Source organism: Colias philodice, chromosome 25, assembly GCF_061535455.1.
Source record: "Colias philodice isolate Cphi_HAF_F1 chromosome 25, ilColPhil1 Martin Lab GWU primary, whole genome shotgun sequence".
Taxonomy (NCBI): Eukaryota; Metazoa; Arthropoda; class Insecta; order Lepidoptera; family Pieridae; genus Colias; species Colias philodice.
In genome coordinates this window covers 2482350-2508241 of record NC_143110.1, presented here as the reverse complement: position 1 = coordinate 2508241, position 25892 = coordinate 2482350, and the positions used below count along the sequence as shown (strand labels likewise).

At 32.1% G+C, this 25892-nt stretch overlaps 2 protein-coding genes across 2 annotated transcripts; one reads left to right on the top strand and one right to left on the bottom strand.

Annotated features, from left to right (window-relative positions):
* Window positions 1-1499: 1499 nt before the first annotated feature.
* LOC149477231 (uncharacterized) lies at window positions 1500-3399 on the bottom strand. The gene is made up of 3 exons (XM_089711017.1): window positions 3330-3399; window positions 2003-2133; window positions 1500-1745 (listed from the first exon to the last, which is right to left on the bottom strand). Exons 1-3 carry the CDS (start codon window positions 3397-3399, stop codon window positions 1500-1502), a joined length of 447 nt encoding a protein of 148 aa, XP_089567143.1.
* A 1208-nt stretch (window positions 3400-4607) lies between these two features.
* LOC149477230 (uncharacterized) lies at window positions 4608-12624 on the top strand. The gene is made up of 8 exons (XM_089710606.1): window positions 4608-4868; window positions 5519-5715; window positions 6983-7085; window positions 8018-8191; window positions 8644-8793; window positions 9703-9793; window positions 11058-11187; window positions 12243-12624. Exons 1-8 carry the CDS (start codon window positions 4608-4610, stop codon window positions 12622-12624), a joined length of 1488 nt encoding a protein of 495 aa, XP_089566732.1.
* Window positions 12625-25892: the final 13268 nt, after the last annotated feature.

The following is a 25892-nucleotide window of genomic DNA, read 5'->3' as shown; positions in this document are numbered from 1 at the left end:
GACTGTCTCCGATGCAATTTTTGAACAATTTCTTATTCATATAAAGGCTTAATTTTATATAAAACTTATATCTTGTTTCCATTAAAACAAATGTAGGTATTTTCTTATTACTTCTTTATTTCTTTTTGTGTTATTGATTAGGTAGTTATATTTTTATTCATTTCTCGTGATTTTCACACAGTACTTAGTACACAATTAGAAATTGTGCTTTAAATGCCAAATAAGGAATATGAAAATGCTAACTTATCTACTCATCACAGTTTTTACGAATATCATGCATATTCTGTAAAATCTTGCAAATCAAATCTTTAAGACCGTTAAAAGCTTTCCTATTATTCTGTAAACCATTGTAAAAGGCATTTGATACATTTTCTTTACAATAACAGATGAATTTGAATTCATATTCATGTGACAATACAATCTATCGACAATGCTTCGGGCAAAATTTAAAAAAAATGTAAAATGAAATTACACACATTTTCCGATTTTCCGATGATCATTAAAGATTGCTCAAATTTTATTTATTTATTTTGTTACTGACTGAAAATTCACAGTCTATTTATAAATGCCAAGGTTTACCTCTACTTTTTTACAGTTTTAAAAAGTATTTTCAAAGGATTTGACCCTCTTTTGTCGGCACGTAAAACTGCGGATTACAAGGAAATACCTATTTCATAAATTCATAAGAATTCAACAAAATAGTAGGTACCCTATTAGTGGAAGAAAAACGTAACTTTAAAGTAGGCATTAGAAAAAAGTAAAGAAAATCACCATAATGCCTCCAATTTAATATTTAGCGTACATTCTGTTCAAAAACGGGTAAACCTTGCGAACATATTTCAAATTTCACGTACAAAGTTTTGCGTTCAAGTCACGAAATAATTACAACATTATGTAAAACTAGCTGCGTGCCGCGGTTTCACCCGCGTGGCGCAGCCCCTGTTGGTCTTAGCGTGATGATATTATAGCCTTTAGCCTTCCTCAATAAATGGGCTATCTAACACAGAAAGAAATTTTCAAATCGGACCAGTAGTTTCTGAGATTAGCGCGTTCAAACAAACAAACTCTTCAGCTTTATAATATTAAGTATAGATTTCACGCAGTAAGTTTTGCGCTGAAGTCACGAAATAATTATAACATTATGTAAAATGTTTAGCGATTGTTTTTTGTTATGTTAAGGTCTATATTGGCGTGCGGAAGGTTAAACGTTTAAAAATAATATGGAATCGTTTAGGAATGCTTTTGTAGCGTAGCTTAGAATTTAAAAGTATTTTTGTTTTGTATACGTTTACGGTAGTTTCAATTATTTAACACTTGCAACAGTTCTTTTTTTATACTTTTTATGCTGGTGAAAAGTATGATAAATATTATTTTTATAGTCCAAGATCCTTTCGTTTTGGTATCATTGAAAAGTGTGAAATGTTTTTATTTAAATTTTACACATTTTATAAGATTAATAAGTTATATTTCTAAAAATAAAACAAAGCTACAAAATAAATTCAAATATTTAATTTAGTAACAAAACCAACCGCTAACAAAATACTAAAACTGAAAGCCTTGAGTACCAGGCGCGCAAAAACAGCAACGTCCTTATTACCACAGCACAAGGGACACACGATCCAAGCGAACGTCTCGTCTTCATACAATTGTACCAGGATATCATCGGCATTCAGGAGCACGTAATTTTCTAACGGCTGCCATACATATAAAATGGAAGATTCCAGAACGATTACGGAGATGACAATCTGTGAATATTCAGTTATATAAGGGTGAAAATTTTACAAGTATCTCTACATTGAAATTCTTCGTGATATTAGAATAAAAGTTTTAAATGGATTTTGAACATAAAAACTCTCTAACGCAGTAGTAGGTCTGATATTATTTTGAAACAAATGTAAATACTTTTTAAATCTCGGACAAAAAAAGGAAAAAAATACTTGGGAGGACATATTATTATGTTTATTAAAATATACTGATATTCACGTACTAGGAGAACATATACCTCGAGTATATATCGGATGGGGTTGAACGTGACCTTATAAATTGGAAACACGTGTATTTTCTCCAGGATAAGACAGATACTCAGCAGGAAGACCAGCTTCGATGTGGAGTGTTCGCCGGCTAGCAGGTTTACTGTAAAAGATATAAATAATGTAACTTTTACTTAGACAGTGAAAGTATGAGACTAAAATGTGCAGTGATTCTTCATGTATGGCTGACTAGTTCTACTTCGGTAGTTTCGTCTAAAACTTAACAAATTTCAAATTCAAATTTCAAATTTATTTATTTGTTTCACAATTTTTTACACCTCATATAAATTGTAGTAAATCCCTGGTTAACCCACTAGGAAAAACCTGTGCGGGGTCAACCAGTGACCTCCGTCGGCTTAGCATATTTTTAACAATATGATTTTAACAGTACATATTTAGAGACAGAAATTTTTATGTAGGTACAATCTTCAAACTTAGTTAGCCTTAACTTAAAAAAAAAAATTAATATATAAATAAATAAGATTAATATACATATAATATATATAAAGATTAACAAATTATATACTTAAACCTTCACCAAGAAACTACTCTATCTATTAAAAACCTCGCATCCAAATCCATTCCGTAGTTTAAAAACTCATGAACAGGTACTGAAAGACTGATAGCGGGAAGCGTCTTTGTATTACAACTATATTTATACTGTGGTATTACTATGTAGTGATTATACAAATTATAACTGCTTTATTCGTAGTACCTAAACATAGTAAAAAATGGCCAAGAGTTAAAAAAGTTGAGTGATCTTGTTACAGGCTTGACCCTTGGAACCCGTAGTGGCAACAAAAAAGCTCTGCTGAAGACTACGAATTCGCTACACGTTGCCTAATTTTGGAACTTCAAAAGCTTAATTTCTATGACTAAATATTCGTATCGTACAACCAGAGCTATTTTGAAATTGTGTAAAAATTTTTCGCTATTATATGAAGCTCAGAAGGTTGGAGCTGTAAGAATTGTAAGGTTTTTCTTCTAAAATAATATCTTTACGTCCTGTTTTTACATAGATAGTGTTAGTTGATTATCATATCTATACTTTAATATTATAAAGCTGAAGAGTTTGTTTGTTTGAACGCACTAATCTCAGGTCCTATTTGAAAAATTCTTTCAGTGTTAGATAGCCCATTTATCGAGGAAGGCTATAGGCTATATATTATCATCACGCTAAGACCAACAGGAGTAGAGCACTGTGGGTAAAACCGCAGGGCACAGCTAGTTATTAATAGAATTAGATAATGATATATAAGTTTTTAGCACTGAAAGAAATAAAGATATTTATTCAAATACCATTGTATAGAAGTGTTAGTTCATGTATTATCAATGCTAGAGCCAAAAGCACGGCAGCAGAACTGGTCATCTTGTCTCCATTTTATATTTTGTAAAAATCATTTGTACTGTTTGCTGTAGATAAGACAATGTCACCACAAATTGCCATTTAGCTAGACGTAAAATTTATAGAAGTATGTCATCTAACTTTTTTATATTTTATTTGAAGAAATCCTGCATAGGACATTTCCTCCTGTGTTTTTCTTTGAGTATTAAATCCATACTATATACTATATTAATATTATAAATGCGAAAGTAACTCTGTCTGTCTGTCTGTTACTCAATCACGCCTTAACTACTGAACCAATTTGCATGAAATTTGGTATAGAGATATTTTGATACCCGAGAAAGGACATAGAATAGGTTTTATCCCGGAAATCCTACGGGAACGGGTTTTTCTTTGAAAACGCGGGCGAAGCCACGGGCGGAAAGCTAGTAAATTATAAAATGCATTATAAGTTAAAACACCTGAAATTAACGATTCAATTTAAAAACAAGTTGTAAATAACTTTAAGATACTGTACTGTTTAAATAGGTATGTTTTACGAGATAATTGAAAGAAGATTACCTAAAGCAACCGTTGCCAACAACACAATGCTAGATAATACTCATTAGCGAAAAACAACATTTTCTGGGGAACAAAACAATTGTTTGGCAAACTGATATAAGTAATATAAATTTTGTTCGGAGACATCACTTTTAGCTTTTTCTTGTAATAAATAATAATATAATTGAATATTCAAATTTTACTTGTGTACGATAAAGCATTTCCACACATTAATTTCATCAAGCATAAGGCCGCCTGTCCATCTGCAAGAAAACTTCCGCAAGAAATGTCCGACAGTCTGTCTGACAGTAGCTTGCAAGTCTAATTCCGCGTTTCCACCTGCAAGTAGACTTGCAAGCTGCTGTCAGACAGACTGTCGGACATTTCTTGTGCAAGTTTTCTTGCAGATGGAAAGGCGGCATAAATCTCGATAAACGTTCGGATAATTTCCAACACTAAACTCGAAACTCAAACACAACCCGTGCTTGCCGTTAAACAATAGAAACCGATAAACATTTCGCATTAACATCGCATCCCAAATCACATTTCCATTCAATATAAAATAAAACAGTACTCGAAAAACCCATCTACACTAACAATAAAATGCGCTCGTCAAATAAACATAAAAGTTTTTATTGTACCCGACACGTTCTAGAGGAAGGACGCAAAATGTTTTTAATCCAAAGATAAAAATGAAATTCGAAATTGAATCTTCTAAAATAATTTTATTTATATTTGCTTTAGATTTGGTTACAAGTCTTCATGTTGTTGAAGTGGATGATTCGTTGGATAGAGAGGTTGATGAAAAATATAATAGTGATGTTGATTATGAAAAAGAAAAGAATGAAGATGATGAGATTAAAGTTTATTTGGAAGAAAAGTATAGATTCAAGAATGATAACACGTCTACTAGATTTAGAATAACGTTTGATGAAAGAATGGATCCGGGTAATGATACATAACGATTTTATAACCAAACTTCTGTGAAAATATTTAATTTTACAATGAATTAAAAGAATGCCAGGTAGAGCTGTCCGCCTCCTTGGTACAGTGGTTGACGCGTGAGCGTAGAACCGAGGGGTACTGGGTTCGATTCCCGGTGGAGACGAAGAAAAAAAATGTCTCGGTCTGGCCGGACATAGAAGGCTGATCACCTACTAGTCCGTAAAAAAAATCGATCAGTGAAACAGATGAATGCATGCCCCTTACCCCCTTACTAGGGGACATGGGACTTCACTTCAGGTAGAGCTGTACCTACTAATATTTCATATATTCATGCATCTGGAAAGTCGATGATAACCAAACTATACTTGTACTACAAAGGATACTTTCTTTTTACTTGATTTGCAGAATATACTTACTAATATTTACGCAATATATTGAAGTGAAACTTCTTTAGGTGCGTAGAGTATCCTTGAATCTGGCCAAAGAAGTTTCATTTCTGACTCGTGTGCTCGGCATACACGCTCTTTTTTTTTGTTAATTTACCTTAAGATTTTTCAATGAAAATTCGTACTAGCAATGGCTAATGAGCAATAACGAGCACAATTCATGCCCTTAAATCATATGCTATGGCATATCATGCCCCTTACACCACATTCCAGTATTCCCAGAATCAAACAACGAGCATCTAGCATGGGCATTCCGAGCATATGCCGTGCGGCGCATCGTGGGCGGCATGGAGACGAGCATATGCATGTACCCCTACAATGTGGCTATATCCAGGAATGGCAAGCATTGGTGCGGAGGATCGATCATCGATGAGCAGTGGGTGTTAACAGCTGGACATTGTATGGAATCGTAAGTTATAGTATTTTCTAGTCTTTGATTTTACGCCAGTATTAAACATTTAGACAATTAAAGATTACAACGGATTTTAAACACGTTTTTTTAATATATAAAATAGTATCTACGGACTGGAAAATTTTAACAAGGAATAAATCGCGCTTAAATCCGTTAAATTTTTTATTCCTGAATAGAGTGACGTCAAAAGTAGTCTCTCAATTCAATTTTTTGTAGGTCATCTCAACATTTTCTGGGTGAAACGATATTGATGATTCTTTGCCTGTGAAAAATAATTATGAAAGAAGCCTAGTATCACTTATTAAGAGTATAGTTTATTAGTGGTGTTACTAAATCACAAATTAAATCTACAAAAATAGATTCCTCTTTATTTTCATAATATTTATAATTCAATCGAGGAGACTATTTATACTTTATTTTATACCTCGAATAAGGGGACCACATATATTACTTAACCGACCTTAGAAAATAAAGGCTATTTCACAAAGAAACAATATCGTTGTAGAACATTATGAATATGTAATTGAGCGGCTATTTATGTTCAAGTTTGTTGAAAACTTCATTCGAGCTAAAATACACATTCCACAATTTTCATTGTGAATTTAATTGAATACAAATGAAGTATCCTTTACATTTTAAAGAACTAGCAATTACCTTCGGCTTCGCTCGCGTGTTCAATATATATAATACACTAGCTTTCCGCCCGCGGCTTCGCCCGCGTTGTCAAAGAAAAACCCGTTCCCGTAGGATTTCCGGGATAAAACCTATCCTATGTCCTTTCTCGGGTATCAAAATATCTCTATACAAAATTTCATTCAAATTGGTTCAGTAGTTAAGGCGTGATTGAGTAACAGACAGACAGACAGAGTTACTTTCGCATTTATAATATTAGTATGGATTTTCTTGGTAATAAAAAGTAGCCTGTATGACCAGACATAAAAAACATACCATAAAATCGCCCCGTTGCAATGTGTAAGAAAGACACACAAAAAACAATTTCTGCATTATTTTAGAATAGTATAGAATTAGAATTTATTCACAGTAAAAATCGAATATAAGTTTAAAAAATACACAAGAAAAATAACAGTTATGTACTACGAAAGGGATTTAGTAAGAAGCCGAAATAGAATGGGTCACCCATCCAATTTATGACTGTGCCAACCGTTGCTTAACCTCGAGATTCTATTCATATTTTGTTGATATAACATGATAGATATTCGTTTTACATTATATAAATGAAATAATCATAATAAAACTGTTTCAGAGCATTTGATAGTGATAGTGATAAGAAGAAGCTGCAACCGTTCATCATCAGGGCAGGCAGTTCCTTTCATAATAGAGGTGGTTACCAGGCCAGAGTCAATAAGGTATGGTAATTTAGTACGACTGAAAAACGTAGTCGCCATTTTGTATTTTTCTGAAATTTTAGGAGAGCGGATACATAATGTTTTTTATTTCGGAAATGTGCATATTTATTAGTTTAGAGAAATTAACAATAGCAACTGCAATAAGAAAACTATCCATACATGCAACAAATATATTGTTGTTTTTCATGATGTAACTTGAAAATGAAAGCTAATTCCAAAATTCAAGGGTTATTACCTGTTAGTAGAAGGTTAGTAGGTACTAATACCAAATTTAAAACAAAATAACCTACATAATTCTAGAAACCTCCAATAGATAAAATTTAATTACTAAAACTTGTGATGCTTATAAAAAAATCTGCATTATACGATAAAAAGACTACATTTTTACGATATAATTAATAAGGCTTCCTTTGTTGTACCTTTGAAGGTTAGATAGAAGATAAAGATTCTTGATTTCTTCGCTAATTACCGGATCCATTGAATTTTGAATGAGTGGCTGTCAAGAAGTTTTGACAGCGCTTGTTCTATGGCTGAAAAATTGATCACAATGATGATAAAATTAAAAATTGGGGCGATTTTCATTCCTTAAATTATGAATTTTATGAAGATTATCAATCTAATTTATAGTTATGTTAAAGATGATGAGTTCCTTGGTTGAAAACGCTGATCTCAGGAACTGCGAAAAATTCTTTGAAATATTATATTCCAATAGATTCCAATTATTTATACAAGTTTGGGTGATCATTTGTGCAAAACGAAAAAAGATGCTAATTTTTACTTAATTTAATTATTAAAATAATAGCAAATGCACACAGAAGTTAAAAGTTTTCGTTAGAACTACTAGCTTTCCAGCCGAGTCGGTCTTGTAAAGAAGGATCTTATCAAAAGTACCCGGCTTATTAATACTATACTTACTTGATTAAAATTTCCAGGCATTTTTCCCAAAGGACTATTCACCAGGCAATGCAGATTACGATTTCACCCTGCTTCGCTTGGACCGACCTATGCCGATTGGCAGAAATATAGCAGTTCTGAATCTACCCTCAAGAGACTATGTTGTTAAATCCAATGATCTGCTTATAGTCACTGGCTGGGGAAGTACTGATGTTAGTATTGCAACAGATAATATAATACTGTACTAGTATTGCTTTGAAATAAGTTACTTACATATTTGTGTTGGTACCTAGAGTTTTTTTCGCATATTTCTATAGCTTTTTATATTTATTATTAGAATCTTCTGGAAATAAAAAACAAAAGGAGAGCATATTTTTAGGTAACAAAAAAGTGCATTTGAAGTTTGAATTAAAATCTAACATGAAACATCATGCATGGTCGTAGAAACAGCTCGATAAAGAACCGCCCTAAACTATTTTAAACTTTAGAATGTATGTATGTTAAAATCGTGATAGCTAATTCAAAATATATTTTTTATTTGAAATTCATCAACATTCCAATTTTTATCTAGGTTGCAAATATCACTTCGAAGGATAAGGCCACACTCTGCGATCTACAATTTCTAAACTTGTACAATAATTATTCCTTCATTCATTACATCCAGGAATCCGGTTTCGGCCACATCCCGGATCGTATCCGCTTCGTGCCCGTCCCGGTGATGCAACTCGACCAATGTCAGAAGGCCTACAGATTCTATATTACTAAGAGAATGCTCTGCGCCGGGTATGCGACTGGCGGAAAAGATGCTTGTAATGTGAGTTTTGGACTATTTGAAAGAAAATACATTTATTTGTACCGATGCACATTAATACATAAAAAATAAATAAAATTAACTTATAACTAGTTACAACGGCACAAAATGGATAATATCCACTCAGTGGTTTGAGAATCTAAGGACATATTATAAGACACTTAGATTCTCCACTGATTTTCAGTGGACACAACACTGACATCCTGACAGTGGCAGTGTACATATTATGAAAAAATAAAAATAAAAGAATAGAGAAAAATATTTTTTCATTGGAAAATCTATTATCCCTTACCTACTTGACATATACGGGCAAAATCACGGCAATATTATAACTCAATACTGGACTGCCTAAGCCCTAAGGAATTTTTTCATGATTGAATCATAGGCTGAAAAGCAGAAATAAATCCTTCACACATAGACTTAAAGTAAACAAGAACTTAAAGTTAACATTACTTTTTAAACAAGTAACTCAGACTAAGCACAGGCTCTTGCTGCTTTTACAATATTTTTCATTGGTACTCCGCTCCTATACTATTGTTTTTACCGTGATGTTATCATACCTAAATATCCTCAGCCCCCCTAGACAAGTGGCTTTCTATTAGCGTAAAGTTCAATAGAATAGATTATGAATGTATGAAATTGACGTAATCAATCGTCGTTGTCGTCGTAATCAAACGTCAATCTCATACATTCATAATCTATTCTATTGAACTTTACGCTAATAGAAAGCCACTTGTCTAGGGGGGCTGGCCTTCGTGGACTAACCAACACAATTTTTACGTATCTAACCAGTTGTGAATCTGAGATTTGCGCGTTTAACTGATCCAAATAAACTCTTGTAAGATAATAATATAATAGTATATTAAATGAAATAATAATTAAAATCAACAGCTAATAAAATGACATTTTCAGCACGACTCCGGCGGGCCAGCTGTGCGTGATGGGGTTCTCTTGGGAATCGTTTCGTTTGGCGGCAAACAGTGCGGTGACCCACGGTCGCCAGGTAAATACAATTGTATAACTGTTTGTTTGTTTATTCAAAATAATATGAGGAGGATAATACATTAAAAATGACGTCCTCGGGCGAAGAACACCTGCGATATGCTAAATACGTATAACGTTCAGTCAAGATGTTCAACAACATGACGAGATGTCCTTTAGTCATTCAATTGAATATCGTCATTCAATGAACACGCTAGTCAAATAGTAGATGAAACCAGATGACGGCAACATCTTATATGTATATAAAATTCTCGTGTCACAATGTTAGTCTGCATGTGGTCTGCATACTCCTCCGAAACGGGTGGACCGATTCTCATGAAATTTTCTGTGCATATCGGGTAAGTCTGAGAATCGGCCAACATCTATTTTTCATATGTACCACGGGCGGAGCCGGGGCGGACCGCTAGTATGAATATAACCATCATAATTACATAATATTATAACAATTAATATGACCATTATTATATATATTCATAAATTGCATTTAAATAAGAGCGTATTGATATCTAAATTGAACATTTTGTAGTTTTCATACAATGAAACCGTCATATTTACAGATTCGTTCCAATCAAATTCGAATATTTACTATGAATAATTCATTTGAATGCATAATATTAAAGTGAACAATATTCAGTAGGGAAAGAATGATTTCCATACATAGAGTTTTTGATGGATATTTTAATCAAATAAATAAATTCACAATAATTTCCCTATTGTATAAGATTAAATACTTACCTATAAAATTCTGTCCTTACACCATAGTATTATTATAATAGGTATGTAAAACACGATTTTTTTTAACTTTGTTCTCATACGAATGCTGAAGAATTAAAAGACAATAAGCAACCTTTAAATCCAGCAATTATGACTCAAATCTCACAACCAAAAATTAGACCTAACACACAGATAAACATTAATTTTACATTACATTATTAGATACACTGTACACAAACATACTCTTCATATTATTTAGACACAATTTTATGTTACATTTACATCAAACATAGAGCTAGAGCAAGAGCATTATTTCGTGATCGTATTATACATGAAAACTCGTATTCAGTGGTGTTCGAATGAGCATTCGCTAAATGCACCATATGGTGCACGTAAATGCACCATATGAAAATGATGTACGATAAAATTAATAAGTTAAATCATACAGTGTTTAAAATTATACTCACCTCTAATTATTAATAAATAAACATTTTGTTAAAATTATGAATTAACAATATTATGAAAAGAAAATAACTATGATCGCAATACAGGTGTCTACAGCCGTGTAACAGAAATAACAGAGTGGGTGGAAGAAACAGTGACAGCCAATGAGGCTCACACCGTGCCAGAACTGAAGGCGAAGATTGAAAAAGCGCGGCAAAGGGAACGGGAGTTGCAGAAGTAAGTTCTGCATTGTTCTAGAAGTTTAATCAATATAATAATATGTGATGTGTCTAGGTTAAACTAAATAGGTATTCAAAAATAGCATGGTTACATTAATTATTATACGGAATGAAGAAGAGAAATGGCTGAAATAATATCTGTGTAAAAATTTTGATACCTGCTAGATATTATTGGCCATTAATAATATATGTATTGGCTTAACGGCAATATTGATTTGAATGCCATAAAACCAAAAATATCAAATTCAGTTTGGCACGTATTTTAGCAAGGACTGATAATAAAAAAATACTAAAATATGTAGGCAATATAAATATTTTTTAACTTTGGTCACAAAAATGGAAAAAAAATACATACCTATGCTTTGGTTTTCAAGTAGGTAGGTGAATTTATAATGTCATTTATGATTAAGTATTTTCAAATAATAACCTATTTAGTATTTCTAACTTATTATAAGCCCTCAACCCCTCACCATAGCCTTGCTATTATTATCGAACATTGTTCCAAAGATTCCAGTCTATTGGGCTTACATAATAGCAAATCGCTTCCATTTGTGGGTAAGTCGTGATGCATTGCAAACCGCAGGAGCGATGCAATGATCGAAATTAAATTGTTTATTTGCGTGCCAACTGTTCCTATACCTTAATAGGCATGGTACCTATAATGTATATTTTGAGGGAAACTTGTTATTTCTGATGTATAGGGAGAGGCTATGAAAACTAAATTCTGTGACACGAAAATACGTGTTTCGGTCCATTTAGATTTTAGATCAAACGAACATAGAGCTATATAATATAGCAAGAGCAAGTTCTTTCGTCATTTAAGTTTAAGTTTAGTTTGATAAAAGATGTTCATCCATTTAGCATTATAGAGTTGCACGTTTAACACACATTTGGCTTATGTTACAATATTGCCTTAACATCCACAGTGTATTTACTGGGTTTAATTTTACAAAATACTTACTAATCATAAGCTCTTGTAAAAATATACGTCTCAAAAAAGTTTTTTTGTCATAAATTCTATCATAACATGAAAACTATAGGTATATATTTCAGATTCAAAGCCCGCGTAGAAGACAAGAAAAACAAAATAAAGAGTTGGCTACGAGAAACGCTACAGTCTCCCACTTTTTTAGATCTAGCCAAGAAGAAGCTTCGAGAGGCCGGCTTCAACATACGAAAGAACTACCGCAGGGCGGACATAGAACCAGATTCCATTATGGATGATAAAACTATGGATGAAGTTAATTTATCCAATTTAATTAATGATAGAATTCTAGAGACGGATGAACAGAATGAAGCAGAGGTTTTGTTACGTACATTAGCTATGAAAGAGGTTATGTTTGATGAAGGTAGTGTGTATGAAAATAGAGAAAAGAGTTTGAGTATGGATAGCGATGAAGCGATAGAAGCTCTGATTGCTTATATTAGTAAATAAAGGAACTTCGTCATAAGCATATTTTATACAATTTATTTTAACCAGCTGCAGCGTAAAGCGTATAAGTTTATGTATCTATAGTTACAACTATTTAGTAGGTATTTACTTACCTATCTAAAAAAGTACAAAAAAAGTATAAAACATGAGACCACGTTCATAGTTATTTAATAACTGCATCCATTTTAATGCTCTAAGATATTATTACCTAAGGGCGTATTCAGAAAGAAAGCTTGAAACTTATAAGCGCTTATCGGCGCTTGTCATGTTCATATATTTTCCTGCGCGGGTTACCAGCGCTGACAATGTGACAATGAAAATATATGAACATGACAAGCGCCGATAAGCGCTTATAAGTTTCAAGCTTTCTTTCTGAATACGCCCTAAAGTTGTATAGTACGTAGTATATTATTATTAGTCTGTGCCTAAAGGTGTAATTGGTAGTTGCATATTGTAAAATAAGAATTTAATTATTTTATTTTTGTTAAATGTATAAGCCAACAGATTCTTTGATTATTGATTGAAAACAATAAATAAAAATTATTTGGAAAACAACCATGGTTTCATTTATTTAACTTTTATTAAAACCTAGATATTAATTTTTAAAATGCGAGAAACAGAGGGCACCAGTTTCAATAAATTGTTTTTTGAAATAATGCCATCTATGAAATTATAAGGATATCTAGATAAAATGAAAAGTTTATAAACGTTTACTTCTTTTCTCTATTCGCCGTTAGATGTCACTTTTAAGAATTAGTAATTTTGTTATAATTTCTATATATTATAGCTTCTATGCGTTAAATAAAATGCATATTTTAGGGCCAATTTTACAATCCTTGGATAAAACTTACTCGTCCAATAAAGTATTACACGATAATATTAAAATGTCACCTGTAAACTGTCAAATACGGGCAATAAGTATACATTTTTAAAATGGTAGTTTAATACGTTATTCGACGAATAAATTTTAACCACGATTTGAAAAATCAGCCCTTAATTGAATAGAATAACCAAATGATAATTATTCATTTTCGTAAAATAATGCCGATAAACTAATGTTAAGAATCAGATATTTTTATCCGGCCCTATATTTTTTATTTAATACAGCGCCATCTATGATTGTTGATTCGAAAACGAAACAAATGTCATTGTTTTAACAGTTTTCACTAAATGATAAGAGATGGCGCATTTCTTAATTAATGTTTATTTTTGTAATTTTATAATATTCTGGACACCACATGGATGATTTCACTTGACATCAAAGAAAAACATTAATTATTCTGTCGTTGTTCGGTATAAATACTTCATCACTTAATATGTAATAGCAGGATTTTTTCCATACATAATGCACAAAATAAAGGTTATTTCGCTAATGCCTGGGAACGAAGGATAGCAATTATACAGTACTAGCGGTCCGCCCCGGCTTCGCCCGTGGTACATGTTTACGTTTTCTCTACATATGAACCATCCTCGTACTTCAAGGAATATAATAAAAAAAGAATTATCGAAATCGGTTCAGCCGTTCTCGAGTCATGCGCTTACCAACACATTTTGCGATTCATTTTTATATACCTACTAGCGGTCCGCCCCGGCTTCGCCCGTGGGCCCGTATTTACGTTTTCTCTACATAAAAACCATCCTCTTACTTCAAGGAATATAATAAAAAAAGAATTATCGAAATCGGTTCAGCCGTTCTCGAGTTATGCGCTTACCAACACATTTTGCGATTCATTTTTATATATAAGATAAGATAACAGCTGAGATTCTGTACTAGGAAGTAATAATGCTGCATCATTTCTCTTTCTATCCTTCTTTAATTCTATGAAACTTAACAAGGCTGATTCCCAACTATCATCTTTTAGAAAATCATAGACTTTTTCATTGCATAAACCTCAAAAATAAACAAAATTAAATGTTATTTTATTAATATTTTTCGTCAAGGACCGTCACGTCACAGGTTTTCCTTGGTTTTCTTAGTGTAGGAGCTAATAATATTATTATCTAATTGACATTAGTGATAAGCAACGAGTGATAAGCTTTTAATTTAGTCCTAAAAAAACGTAAAATGCATTTATAAATTATACTTACTAGTTACTACACTTGCTCGGATTGAATGAAAATAAAAAAAAACCGTAGGTATGTTACTCCGTTCCCGGTAAAGATATTTCTTGGAAAAGAATTTAAAAAATCGACTTGAATGAAAACTCAAGAACTCCTTATTTATAAAAATACAACAATTAATCAAAATATAATTCATTGTTATCTGTAGAATATTAAATTTGGATCTTTACCTTGTACCTATACCTATTAAAATAATATACATATTATATAGGCTATGTGCATGTCAGATTGCATACAAACCTTATCATATAAAAATATAAGGAGTTATAAAAAGATAACATAATTTCTGTGTATGTTTTGCAAATACGCCTATGCAGTTTTATGTAGCGGATAAAGTTATAGATTTGACATTTTAAAAGGTCTTGTTCAAAAGAAACTACTTTCAATATACTGAAAATATTTTGAACTAGGTAGGTATAAGTAGTTCTACATGCGAATGATAATATATAAAAATTATTAACATATAAAATTAAATTATTATTATTATATTAAAAAATTACTTTAAAATTTATTTATCACCATACATTTAAGGAGATCTTTTCCACAGAACATACATATTTTGTTAACTTATGTAACAACTATAGGCATCAATTTAAATTTAATCATTCTTACATATTATAGCCTTTTTTAGTCTAGTTATATTATGATCTATTTGATAGTTCATAAATCTGTTAAGATTTTAAACAATTTTACAAATTGGTTATAAAACCTCTGAGTATCAAAGATATCTCTAAGTATCAATTGGCAACATTCAAAGATACCGAAATAGTCACCTTACTCCATGACGTGATGGTATTGCCAGGACGCGACCTTAAAATTTTACTCTCAATGCGCTTATAGAAGTTTCACCTAAAAAAATATCTAGACATTTTATTTTCTGCCTATAGAGTTCCTACATTATACGTAACGGGATATTTGCACGTGTTATCAGAATATTTGCAATGCAAACTGTATCATTGCGCTTCAGGAAAAACTGCAAGATCAGTGCACGATAAAAAATGCATTGACTGATTATAATATGATAAGGTCAATAAACTGCATGCGTATATGATTTTTATTGAAGTGGGAACTTCGTAAAAAGTATAGAAATAGTAATTATTGTTAACTAGCTGACCCGGTAAACCTTTTGCTAGGACATCCTTATTTAGAAGTAGAAAATTTTTACGGTATTATATTATTTTCTTAGGAAACATCTCACGTGTCAAAAATATGGCCGATCCTGATGACAGAAACCAAAGTTATTATGTAAGTTAATAGTTTATCAATTAATACACATTAAAACTGAAAATGAAATAATTAGTGTGTTTTGAAAGGAGTAGGTTCAAATTAATTATGATTTTAATTTGTTGTGGTGATAAAAATGCCAGTTTTAGCTAAACAAATATTAAGGGGAAGTTACAATGATATAAACTTACATAAATAATGGTGGACAAACATAAAGAAATACATTACATAAGTCTTTAGACCGCACGATTGATTTAATATTATAAAATAGAAATACCTAATAAGTTGTACAAGTATAAGTATAAGTACATGGTAGTGAGAAAATAATAATTTCTTACTGTGATGGTTAAATATTAAAATAATTTGGAAAATCCAAAAGTGCACGCCTCATATTTTTTTTTTAATAAATATTTATTAATTATTATTTTTGTTTATTTAATAACAATTAAACCACATCGAATCAGACCCTGAAAAATGAAAGGGTTCTATTCCTGAGCATACTCAAGCGTAAGAGAAAAAAAAAGACTCGATTAGTAAAGTATTTCGGTCGCTATCGTGTTAACAAGAAAAAGGATCCGCACATACAGACACACGGACGTCCAAGACAGAACTTTTTTAAACTGTTTTTTAACTAGTTTAAATAACAAAAATGACATCAAAAATATCATGAACGTTAAAAGTAGTGTTTTTTCTTAATATGTGTGTGTATGTATTATCTTACAAGTGCAATGTTATGATACATAAAGACATTTTAAGTTTGAAAAATCAGATGTTTTGCGCGAAGTGACAGTAGTACCCACCTCAACGCTTCGCTTATGAGGCGTGCAATAAAGAATATAATAATTTTCTTGATTATTAATGATAAGCTTAGTTATTATAAAAGAAAAAAAAACAATTATTTCATTAGTATTAGATGGTATTAGTGTCATCGATCCTTGGTCAGGACAACGGCATTTATCAAATCATTTATTAAATAAAAAGCAAATTGCTACACCCTGTATAAGAACCAAGTGACTTTACTCACTCCACTAACACGGCAAAAAATCAGCAAACCTAGCGGAGCAATAAATTATCTTATTGGCAAAATTGAGGGCAAGTGGGGCAGTGACATAAAGCGAACTGGAGGAAGTGATCGCGGGGCCATTTTGCACGCTCTTGCGTAAAACTGGTTGCGATCTGAGATAGCTTGTGTACAGGGTGTTCTTAAATATTAAAAATAAAGAAAAGTTATATATAGATAAGTATGTTTTATTGAAATAATTACATCTGTTTGTACGTTGACGAATACTTTTCTGAATTAGAATTTGTGGTCTATATTATATGAAAGTGTTTTAAAGATCACGGCATATTTCTACTGCATGAAATGCATTACTTACACTTTTATAGTACGTAACTTTAACTATACACATAAAAGAAAATTTAAAAAACAATTGTTCAAAATTCTCATAAACAGAGAACGTTAAATACCCAATAATAATTTACGAGTGCTGTTATTTAATTTCTTTTTTGTTTATAATTTTCAATAGCACATTTAATCTATACTATAATATTATAAAGCTGAAGAGTTTGTTTGTTTGTTTGAACGCGCTAATCTCGGGAACTACTGGTCCGATTCGAAAAATTCTTTCGGTGTAGCCATAGCCCATTTATCAAGGAAGGTTAAAGGCTATATAACATCACGCTACGGCCAACAGGCGTGGAGCCACGGGGGTGAAACCGCGCGGAGCAGCTAGTGTATTTTAAAATCAGCACTGCACGCGCAATTGCACACAATAATAAATGAAAATTTCTCTAACACCCTGTATATTAAGCTACGTTCCGGTCTAGTTATGAAGTTGCTCGACAATCGCGACTTATATAACACCCTGTAGCAATGCCTTTTTATGGCTATCTGATTGCTGCTGGTAGCGTAAGAGATGCTGATCAAATTTTGATGTGTTTTCGTTAATTGATAGAGCTTGATTAATTGCGCATCATTTTTATTGTGATCCACAAGTGGATAGCCGTTTATTCACTATATTGAGGCAAAAAAATAAGTACTAATACCACTAACTAGATTTTTTTTTATTTTGTCGCCAAAACGCTACTGCAGTACATTATAAACGATAAAAATATTCAACAAAAGATTCCATGTAAAGTAAGAAACTTCTAAAGCTTAGGATTTTTATTTTACTAGAAGTATCCTTTTCAATTTATTTCCATAACGCCATTCACTTTCAGTATTCAATAATTTAAAATAATTTATTTACTTTTTTAGATTTTTTTCATTATAAGTATCTTTAACTCTACAGTAGTCGCGTGGTCTACACGAGTACAGTGATACAAAATTACAAATTTCTAAAAATCTAATGGCCATGCAGATGCCATGCAGTTACCATGCAGATGCCGAGCAGATGCCATGCAGATGCCATGCAGACGACATGCAGATGCCATGCAAATGCTATGCAAATGCCATGCAAATGGTATACCCTTGCGCGCGACCTCACACGTCACTTTTAGGTACGCGTCTACTGTAGAGTTAATATTTAGTGAGTTAAGAGATTCATTTCAAAGAAGTAAGTTTAGCTATTAATAGAAGACTTTCAATAAATGTTATTCAGCTCTTAGCCTATTTATTACGTGACAATGACGTGTATCCATTTCTCGGCGAAACAACTGAATCTCTTTGTCACGGTCAATAATTACGAAATACATTAATTATTATGTCATTCTAGTTTTCTTTTTCGTGTTAATATAATTTTATAAATAATCATCTATTATGTAAAGAACTTGACTGCATTTTTGTAAAATAAATTTTAATTAGTTTTAGTTATGTTCTCGAAATTAAAATGTAAACTTTGCAGAGCCACGCGTTTTAAACCACGGAAAAATTAAGTCCTACTAATATTATAAATGCGAAAGTTTGTCAGGATGGAAAGATGAATGTTTGTAACTCTTTCACGCAAATATTACTAAACCGATTACAATTAAATTTGGTAGGTAGGTAGCTGAAGATCCAGAATAAGACATACTACATTTTTTTTCCCGGAAATCCCACAGGAACCGGAACTATGCTGGGTTTTCTTTGAAAACGCGGGCGAAGCCTCGTGTGGATTTCTAGTAGCCTTAATAATGGCACAATAATGGTCTCTACAGTAGATATATGGGTATTCGACTATTACCTGTAAAGTTTCATCCATCTCGGTTCAATGCTTTCTACTTACGTGAACGTGACAGATATTATAAGGTATGCTCTTGCAAAAAGCTGATGTTTTTATACCTTTTCTTGTAAGAAGAAGAGGTCTATAGGAAAATACTTAAGTAGTAGTTTTTTTTAACTTATATTTGAAAGTAGGTACTTATTTGTAACACCACTTTTTAACAAGTGATCGATTTATTAGAAACTGTAGCATAATTTTAACAATGTAATGAGAGGTCATTGCTTGTTAAGATCCCAGTTCACTTGCAACTTAATTGTTACATTGGTCAATATATTTTTTGTGTTTGTCAAAGACTTCGAAAACTTTTTTTTAAAATAAATAGAGGGTTCATATTCGCTAGGTACAATAATCTATTTCCGTGCCAGATTTCATTTATTTTTGAACAGCAGTTTTTGTGTATAAACAAGAGAGAGAATTTATCACTACATAGTATAAAACAAAGTCGCTTTCTCTGTCCCTATGTCCCTTTGTATGCTTAAATCTTTAAAACTACGCAATAGACTTTGATGCGGTTTTTTTGTTAATAGAAAGAGTGATTCAAGAGGAAGGTTTTAGTATATAATTTATTAGGTTTTAGACAAAGCGGGCGAAGCCGCGGGCGGTAAGCTAGTATAGGAATAAAAGAAAGAGAGAGATTTTCCGATACTCAAAATATTTTTATGTAAATGTATTGTAATTAAATTCCTTAAATACTATCTAAATAGGAAAGGAATATTGTATGAAAAAGGTCCGTATAATTAAAATTCAATGGGTACCGAATTAGTACCGTCAGCAGACCACCAACAATGACCTTTCGCAGAAGTAGAGTCAGCAAATTGCAATGTTTCTTTGTAAATTCGTCATTTGCACCTGATTATTTTATGAATGGGACTTTTATATGTAATTATTAGTTTCCAGAATAACTATTATGTTATTGAAAACTGTTAATAAGGAATTCAGACAACTTCCTGTATTTCCTTTATGATATACGAAAAAAATTGCATCAAAATAAAAATCTAATTGAGCAATGTGACGAAAAATAAAAAAATAAAATCGAGTTTGTATTATAGGTTAACTATATAGTAGGATAGAATGTCTATATATATCTCTCAAAGTAAAATCTCATCATAATAGATTCATCTGTTTTGCCGCAATAATTGAAACAAACACACAAATATTTTCCCATTTTCAAAATAAAATAAGGATTGAATAATAAACATGTAGATTACTTGAATTCGATATTTAGTGTACTATGACATTCAAATGCTTTATAAATATAAATTTGGAAGACGCGGGTTCGAATCCCGCCTCATGATTGATTTTATTCTTTAAAAATGTATATATGAAGATTACGTATAAATAAATATCACATTAAATTAAGTTTAATCTTTAGGGTGTTAAAGACTTGAAAGCTCAAAAGCTCTAGATAAGGCTTTTAGGATAGTTCAGTGGAGGCGCTACGGTCAGTGACCCGGCCTTGCACGTGGTACGTACAGTCAGCGGTAATGTTTATAAGAATAGATAAATAAATAGGATACGAAATAATATCGATTAACTTGATAAATGTACATTCGAATTCATAAAATATATCGTGATTAAAGTGTAATACAGATAGGAAAGAAGAAGAAGAAAATATACAGAAAAATTACATCATAAAAACGAACTAAGTGACACAAAACTCATGTATAAAAATATAATATTATGTAAAACGGAACATGTATTTTTATTATTTACTAGCAATCCGCCCCGGCTTCACCCGTGGCCGTGGTACATGTTTACGTTTTCTCTCAATAAGAACCATCCTCGTACTTCAAGGAACATTATAAAAAAAGAATTAACGTAATCGGTTCAGCTGTTCTCGAGATTTGCGCTTAGCAACACATTTAGCGTTTCATAACTGATTTAACTACACTAGATCTATTAAAAAAATATTTTATTTCATAGAACTATGTAGATAATATTCTAACATTTGCATTTCATCAGTCGATTGTACCCGTCGCTGACCTGCATTGACATTGTCCATGCAGTTTTGGGAAACAGGCTCAAACTGGATTAGTAGCTTTCACCCTTGCACTGTTTACAATTTGACGGGTTTAAAACGCGATTTATTCGGTAAACTTTTACGAAAATTTAAAATTTTATAAGCACAGGATTCGTAATAATTTAGTTTTCATAACAAATCTTTATATATAAAAATGAATCGCAAAATGTGTTGGTAAGCGCATAACTCGAGAACGGGTGGACCAATTTCGATAATTCTTTTTTTATTATATTCCTTGAAGTACGAGGATGGTTCTTATGCAGAGAAAACGTAAACATGTACCACGGGCGAAGCCGGGGCGGACCGCTAGTTTTATTATAAATATAGGTATTGTGGATATAATGTAACAATTACAATTAAAAGTCAATGTAAACTATTGAAGCTGGAATATTTTTATAATCTAGTCACTAGGTACTGATAAAGGTTTAATAAATAAAGATAGACTAGTTCGAACTGGCTTCGCATGAATAAAAATTATTGTCTCTTTAATTAAAAATGCATTTTTATAAGTAAAAGAATAATCAAAAGTAGCTTAGTATTTTGCAAGGTTCTGTTACAAATAGAGAAACAATACAACATATATTTCCTTATTAAAATATTAGTGAATCATGATAACATTGATGACCTAAAGAAAATGAAAAAAAAACAATAATATATGTTTTTTTTTAATGATTTTCGTACAAAGGCCTCAAACAGTGGTGCTGTTTTTGATGAGATAAAGATCAAAGGATAAACAGGTTTCTAATAAGGCTTCTCTAATGATAGTCATTTATAAAATGTCAGTGAAAGTGATCATTAAGGATCTTATTATAGACTGACAAGCTTAAAACTCTGGTTTCGAATGTGTTAAAAGTAAAATTTGAAGGTAGCTAATAGAACTTACCACATTTTTTTTAAAACTTGAAGATTAAAAAAAAATTTACATAGCCATGCCTAAAGAAACGTAAAAAGGTATAAATATTATTGTTATTTCATTTGTTTGGTATACTTTGAAAAAACATAAATATCACAAAAAAATGTACCTACTTAAGTACTGTAGGTAAGTATAATTTGATATTATTTTGATTCGTAATAAATATAATTCCTATCCTTCCAATTAGTATAAAAAAACTCATGGTTTTTAAGATCGATTCATTGCATTAAAAAAAAAATATTTCCCTACAAATGTGACTGTATTCAAGTTCACAACAATCATAGAGAAATGCCCCGAGGCTGCGCAGGCGCCTGTGGATTCCACTGTCGCTTTCCGAGCTTTCTTCGCCTGACAGCCTTGGAAATTCGGCACAGGGGATCTGTGGAGTCGAAGGGAAATGTTAGTCATTAAAAATAATTATTTATGTTCATCGAGATATGTACATACTATCTCGATGTTTATGTTAGAGTTTGGTAAAATATAGTTATATCTATTTTTTTAATATTTTACCAACCAAAAAAAGTACCTAATAAAAGTTAGGTACTTAGTAAAATAAGTTGTATGAGTTACAATAGAATTTAGCTAAGAACGTTTTCATAATGTTAGTTATTCCTTTTGTGTATTATTGTAAATTTAAAAATGGATATAAAATTAAAATTTGTTAGTGCCTTTACGTTATTTTTCATTGCTGCAAGATTTAAATCATATTTTTTTTGGACTTATTATAAAACTGCATCAATTTAATTAAGCGATATCTAATCTGCATTCATGCAAACAATTCCAACATATATTTTCCCGTACATAAAAAATATCACTTCCCAAAAAAATAACACAAAGCGGCTCCACGCATCCCTGTTCCAAACAAAGTGAATGAACCAAATGCGAGATGCACCGATCTGGTACTTTCACCGAGGTGAAGGCCCTAAGGGCTTTACCCTCGGACGTTGCACTTATGCATAGAAAAATAGTGCCTGTAATAAAAAAAGAAACGCTCGATTATTGGAGACATGATTTTCATGGCGGCTCTATGAATTTTTTTGTTTTGACTAATTAAGTTTTTAAATTTTTTCATAGTTGCTCAAGTTAACAATACAATCTGATTAAACAGTTAATATATAATTAAAACAATTATCTAAATTTTGAAAATTTGTGCCTCTAAGGGCTAATTTTTCAATCCTTGGTTAAAACTTATTCGTCGAATAACGTATAAAACTACCATTTCAAAATGTATTCTTATTGCCCGCAATTGACAGTTTAAAGGTGAAATTTTAATATTATCGTGTACTTAATACTTTATTGGTTGGATAAGTTTTAACCAGGGATTGAAAAATTGGCCCTAAATGAACAAGCCTTTCAAAATAAAAATTAAAGTCTGTTTCGCTTGATAAACTCAAAACCAATGGCCCTATTTTTTTAATATTTTCATCAGCAAAAAGTTTCATTATTGTTTTATATTTCTTTATAGATAAATAAAGTTTAAAGAACTGCCATAATTATTTTAAAACTTTAATTAGTTTTTAGCTCTGCCTTTTCTAGCTTGTATAGTTAGGTAATATTTTGACAGTATTAAATCAGCGCTACACCATCTAAGTATTTCATGTTACGTAACAAATTAACTATCTGAATTCACTCTATTTAAAATAGATCTTATTCCACTGTAATAAGGTCCATCGCAACGAATCCTCGCACAATACGGTCGGGTCTCGTGGGATTGTTCCCAAAGCAATTGAAGCAAGAACTCCTTGTTTGTTCTGATAGCCTAGTACTTTGCAAAAATTGATTATGTTGACCTAGTATCTAGTTTTTTTATGAAAAGTCTGCTATATTTTTATTCTTTTACATTACTTTTATATAATAACTAGCGGTCCGCCCCGGCTTCGCCCGTGGTACATATGAAAAATAGATGTTGGCCGATTCTCAGACTTACCCGATATGCACAGAAAATTTCATGAGAATCGGTCCACCCGTTTCGGAGGAGTATGCAGACTAACATTGTGACACGAGAATTTTATATATAAGGCGAGGCCACAACACTACCGTTGCGGCGTCGCGTCGCAAAAATAACATCGCACAGCAATGCGATGCGATGTCGCAACGCAAAAATTTCATCGGATACGACATCGAACGAAAAGACGCTAACCAACGTTTCAGTTTCTAGTGAGACATGGACCGCACTGCGCGTGTTCTACTGCTGCTTGCGTTAAGACGTATTAAGAAAAAGAAACAGAAAAGAAAGTACTGGGTGCACCCATTACTATTTAACTCCTCAAAATTTGAATATAAACTTGTACACACTTCCCTCCATGCTTCTGTTTTTAAAAATTTGTCTTTGAATTCTGATATAGTTTTATCCCAAAGGACGGGACGTTCGTGAATTAAGGATATCAGGTAGTCGACATCGTACTCCGCCATATCGCTTAAAAAACGCGTGCAGGTCGTTCAAAGTATGGACACCGACTAAACGGCAGCGCGTCGCCGCATTACGATGCGCCGTCGCATCGGAAATTTCCACGATGCATTCTGCGGCGTCGTAGATTTTTACGACGCGACGCCGCAACGCAGTGTTGTGGCCTCGCCCTTAGGTATAATTTCCCATTTGAGAAATTCCAATATCCCATTGAATTTTAAGGCTTTTTTATTTTGCGTATTATTTAGAAGGGTTTTAAACCTTTATCGTATCAGATATGGCCTTAATTCTAATAGGATGCGGATATTCCTGTTATTGGAAATTTCAATAAAATGATCAAGAATGTTGAAAGCATGATGAAATGAATACACGAATGATGACGTTGTGATGACTAATAATGAGTATGATCACCTGCTTGCTAATAATAATTTGTGATGTTAATGTGAACTTTTACCTCATAACCTAGTTAATAATTTTATTTATTACATAAGTAGTTGAATGGAAAACGAGAAAAAAGATAGACCCATAGAATTGAAAAATAATAGGTACCTATTTAAATGAATTCTCAGAAATTCCCTACGGTTGAATAATCAAGAGATTGGTTTCTCCATTACATGGGTTAACTCTTAAATAAAGTGATACAGATTGACTTACTTTTCCAGTATGTTTGAGTATGATTATTTAATTACAGATAGCTTATTTATTTAAAGTAACTAGCTGTTCGCCCCGGCTCTGTTCAGGTTGGCCCAGGATAAAAAAAATCCATCGTGATTCGTTAAAATTAATGACAATTATAAAACGAGCTTTTGTTAATTCATCATTATGTATTAAAAACGAGCATAATTCGACAATATCATAAATCCTGTATTATATTATTGTCTTTATAAGTTATAGCCGACGTTCAGACAGAAGGTTCTCAATTCGTAGTGTATTTTTTCTACAGGATTTTTATGAGATAAACGCTTAAAACGCGATAAGTAGTACCTAGTTGTTTTACCTATACAAACAATGCCGATTTGTAAAGGTCGATTATTCGACACGATTTATTTTCTATTACATATATTTTTTTACCAAAAAGGATATTCACGACATTTAAAATTAAGCTAATTAACGAATCGATTTTCACAGATTACATTTAAAAAAATTAATAATTGCGGATCCCTATTGAATTTCATAAAAAAAACTACGATTAATGAATACAAAGTACTAGGCACGCATAACATCAAGGGGCTTTCGTTTTCATAATCCCTACGATGTGCGGGTCATCAAACGCCAAAATCCGTATTTACATTCTATTCTGCTCAGGCGCATACCCTTCCCCCCGTACTTCGCTCGCGACGCGGCTTGTACTTTCACTTTTCATTGTAGGGCAAGCGAATTATTCGC

Excerpts from the sequence above, each read along its gene's own strand:
- LOC149477231 (XM_089711017.1), bottom strand. The coding sequence starts at position 3,399 with ATGACCAGTTCTGCTGCCGTGCTTTTGGCTCTAGCATTGATAATACAT. Across the intron at positions 2,134-3,329 it reads ACTAACACTTCTATACAATG|TAAACCTGCTAGCCGGCGAA; the intron begins GTATTTGAATAA and ends TATCTTTTACAG. Across the intron at positions 1,746-2,002 it reads CCATCCGATATATACTCGAG|ATTGTCATCTCCGTAATCGT; the intron begins GTATATGTTCTC and ends GAATATTCACAG.
- LOC149477230 (XM_089710606.1), top strand. The coding sequence starts at position 4,608 with ATGAAATTCGAAATTGAATCTTCTAAAATAATTTTATTTATATTTGCT. Across the intron at positions 8,794-9,702 it reads GCGGAAAAGATGCTTGTAAT|CACGACTCCGGCGGGCCAGC; the intron begins GTGAGTTTTGGA and ends TGACATTTTCAG. Across the intron at positions 11,188-12,242 it reads AGGGAACGGGAGTTGCAGAA|ATTCAAAGCCCGCGTAGAAG; the intron begins GTAAGTTCTGCA and ends TATATATTTCAG.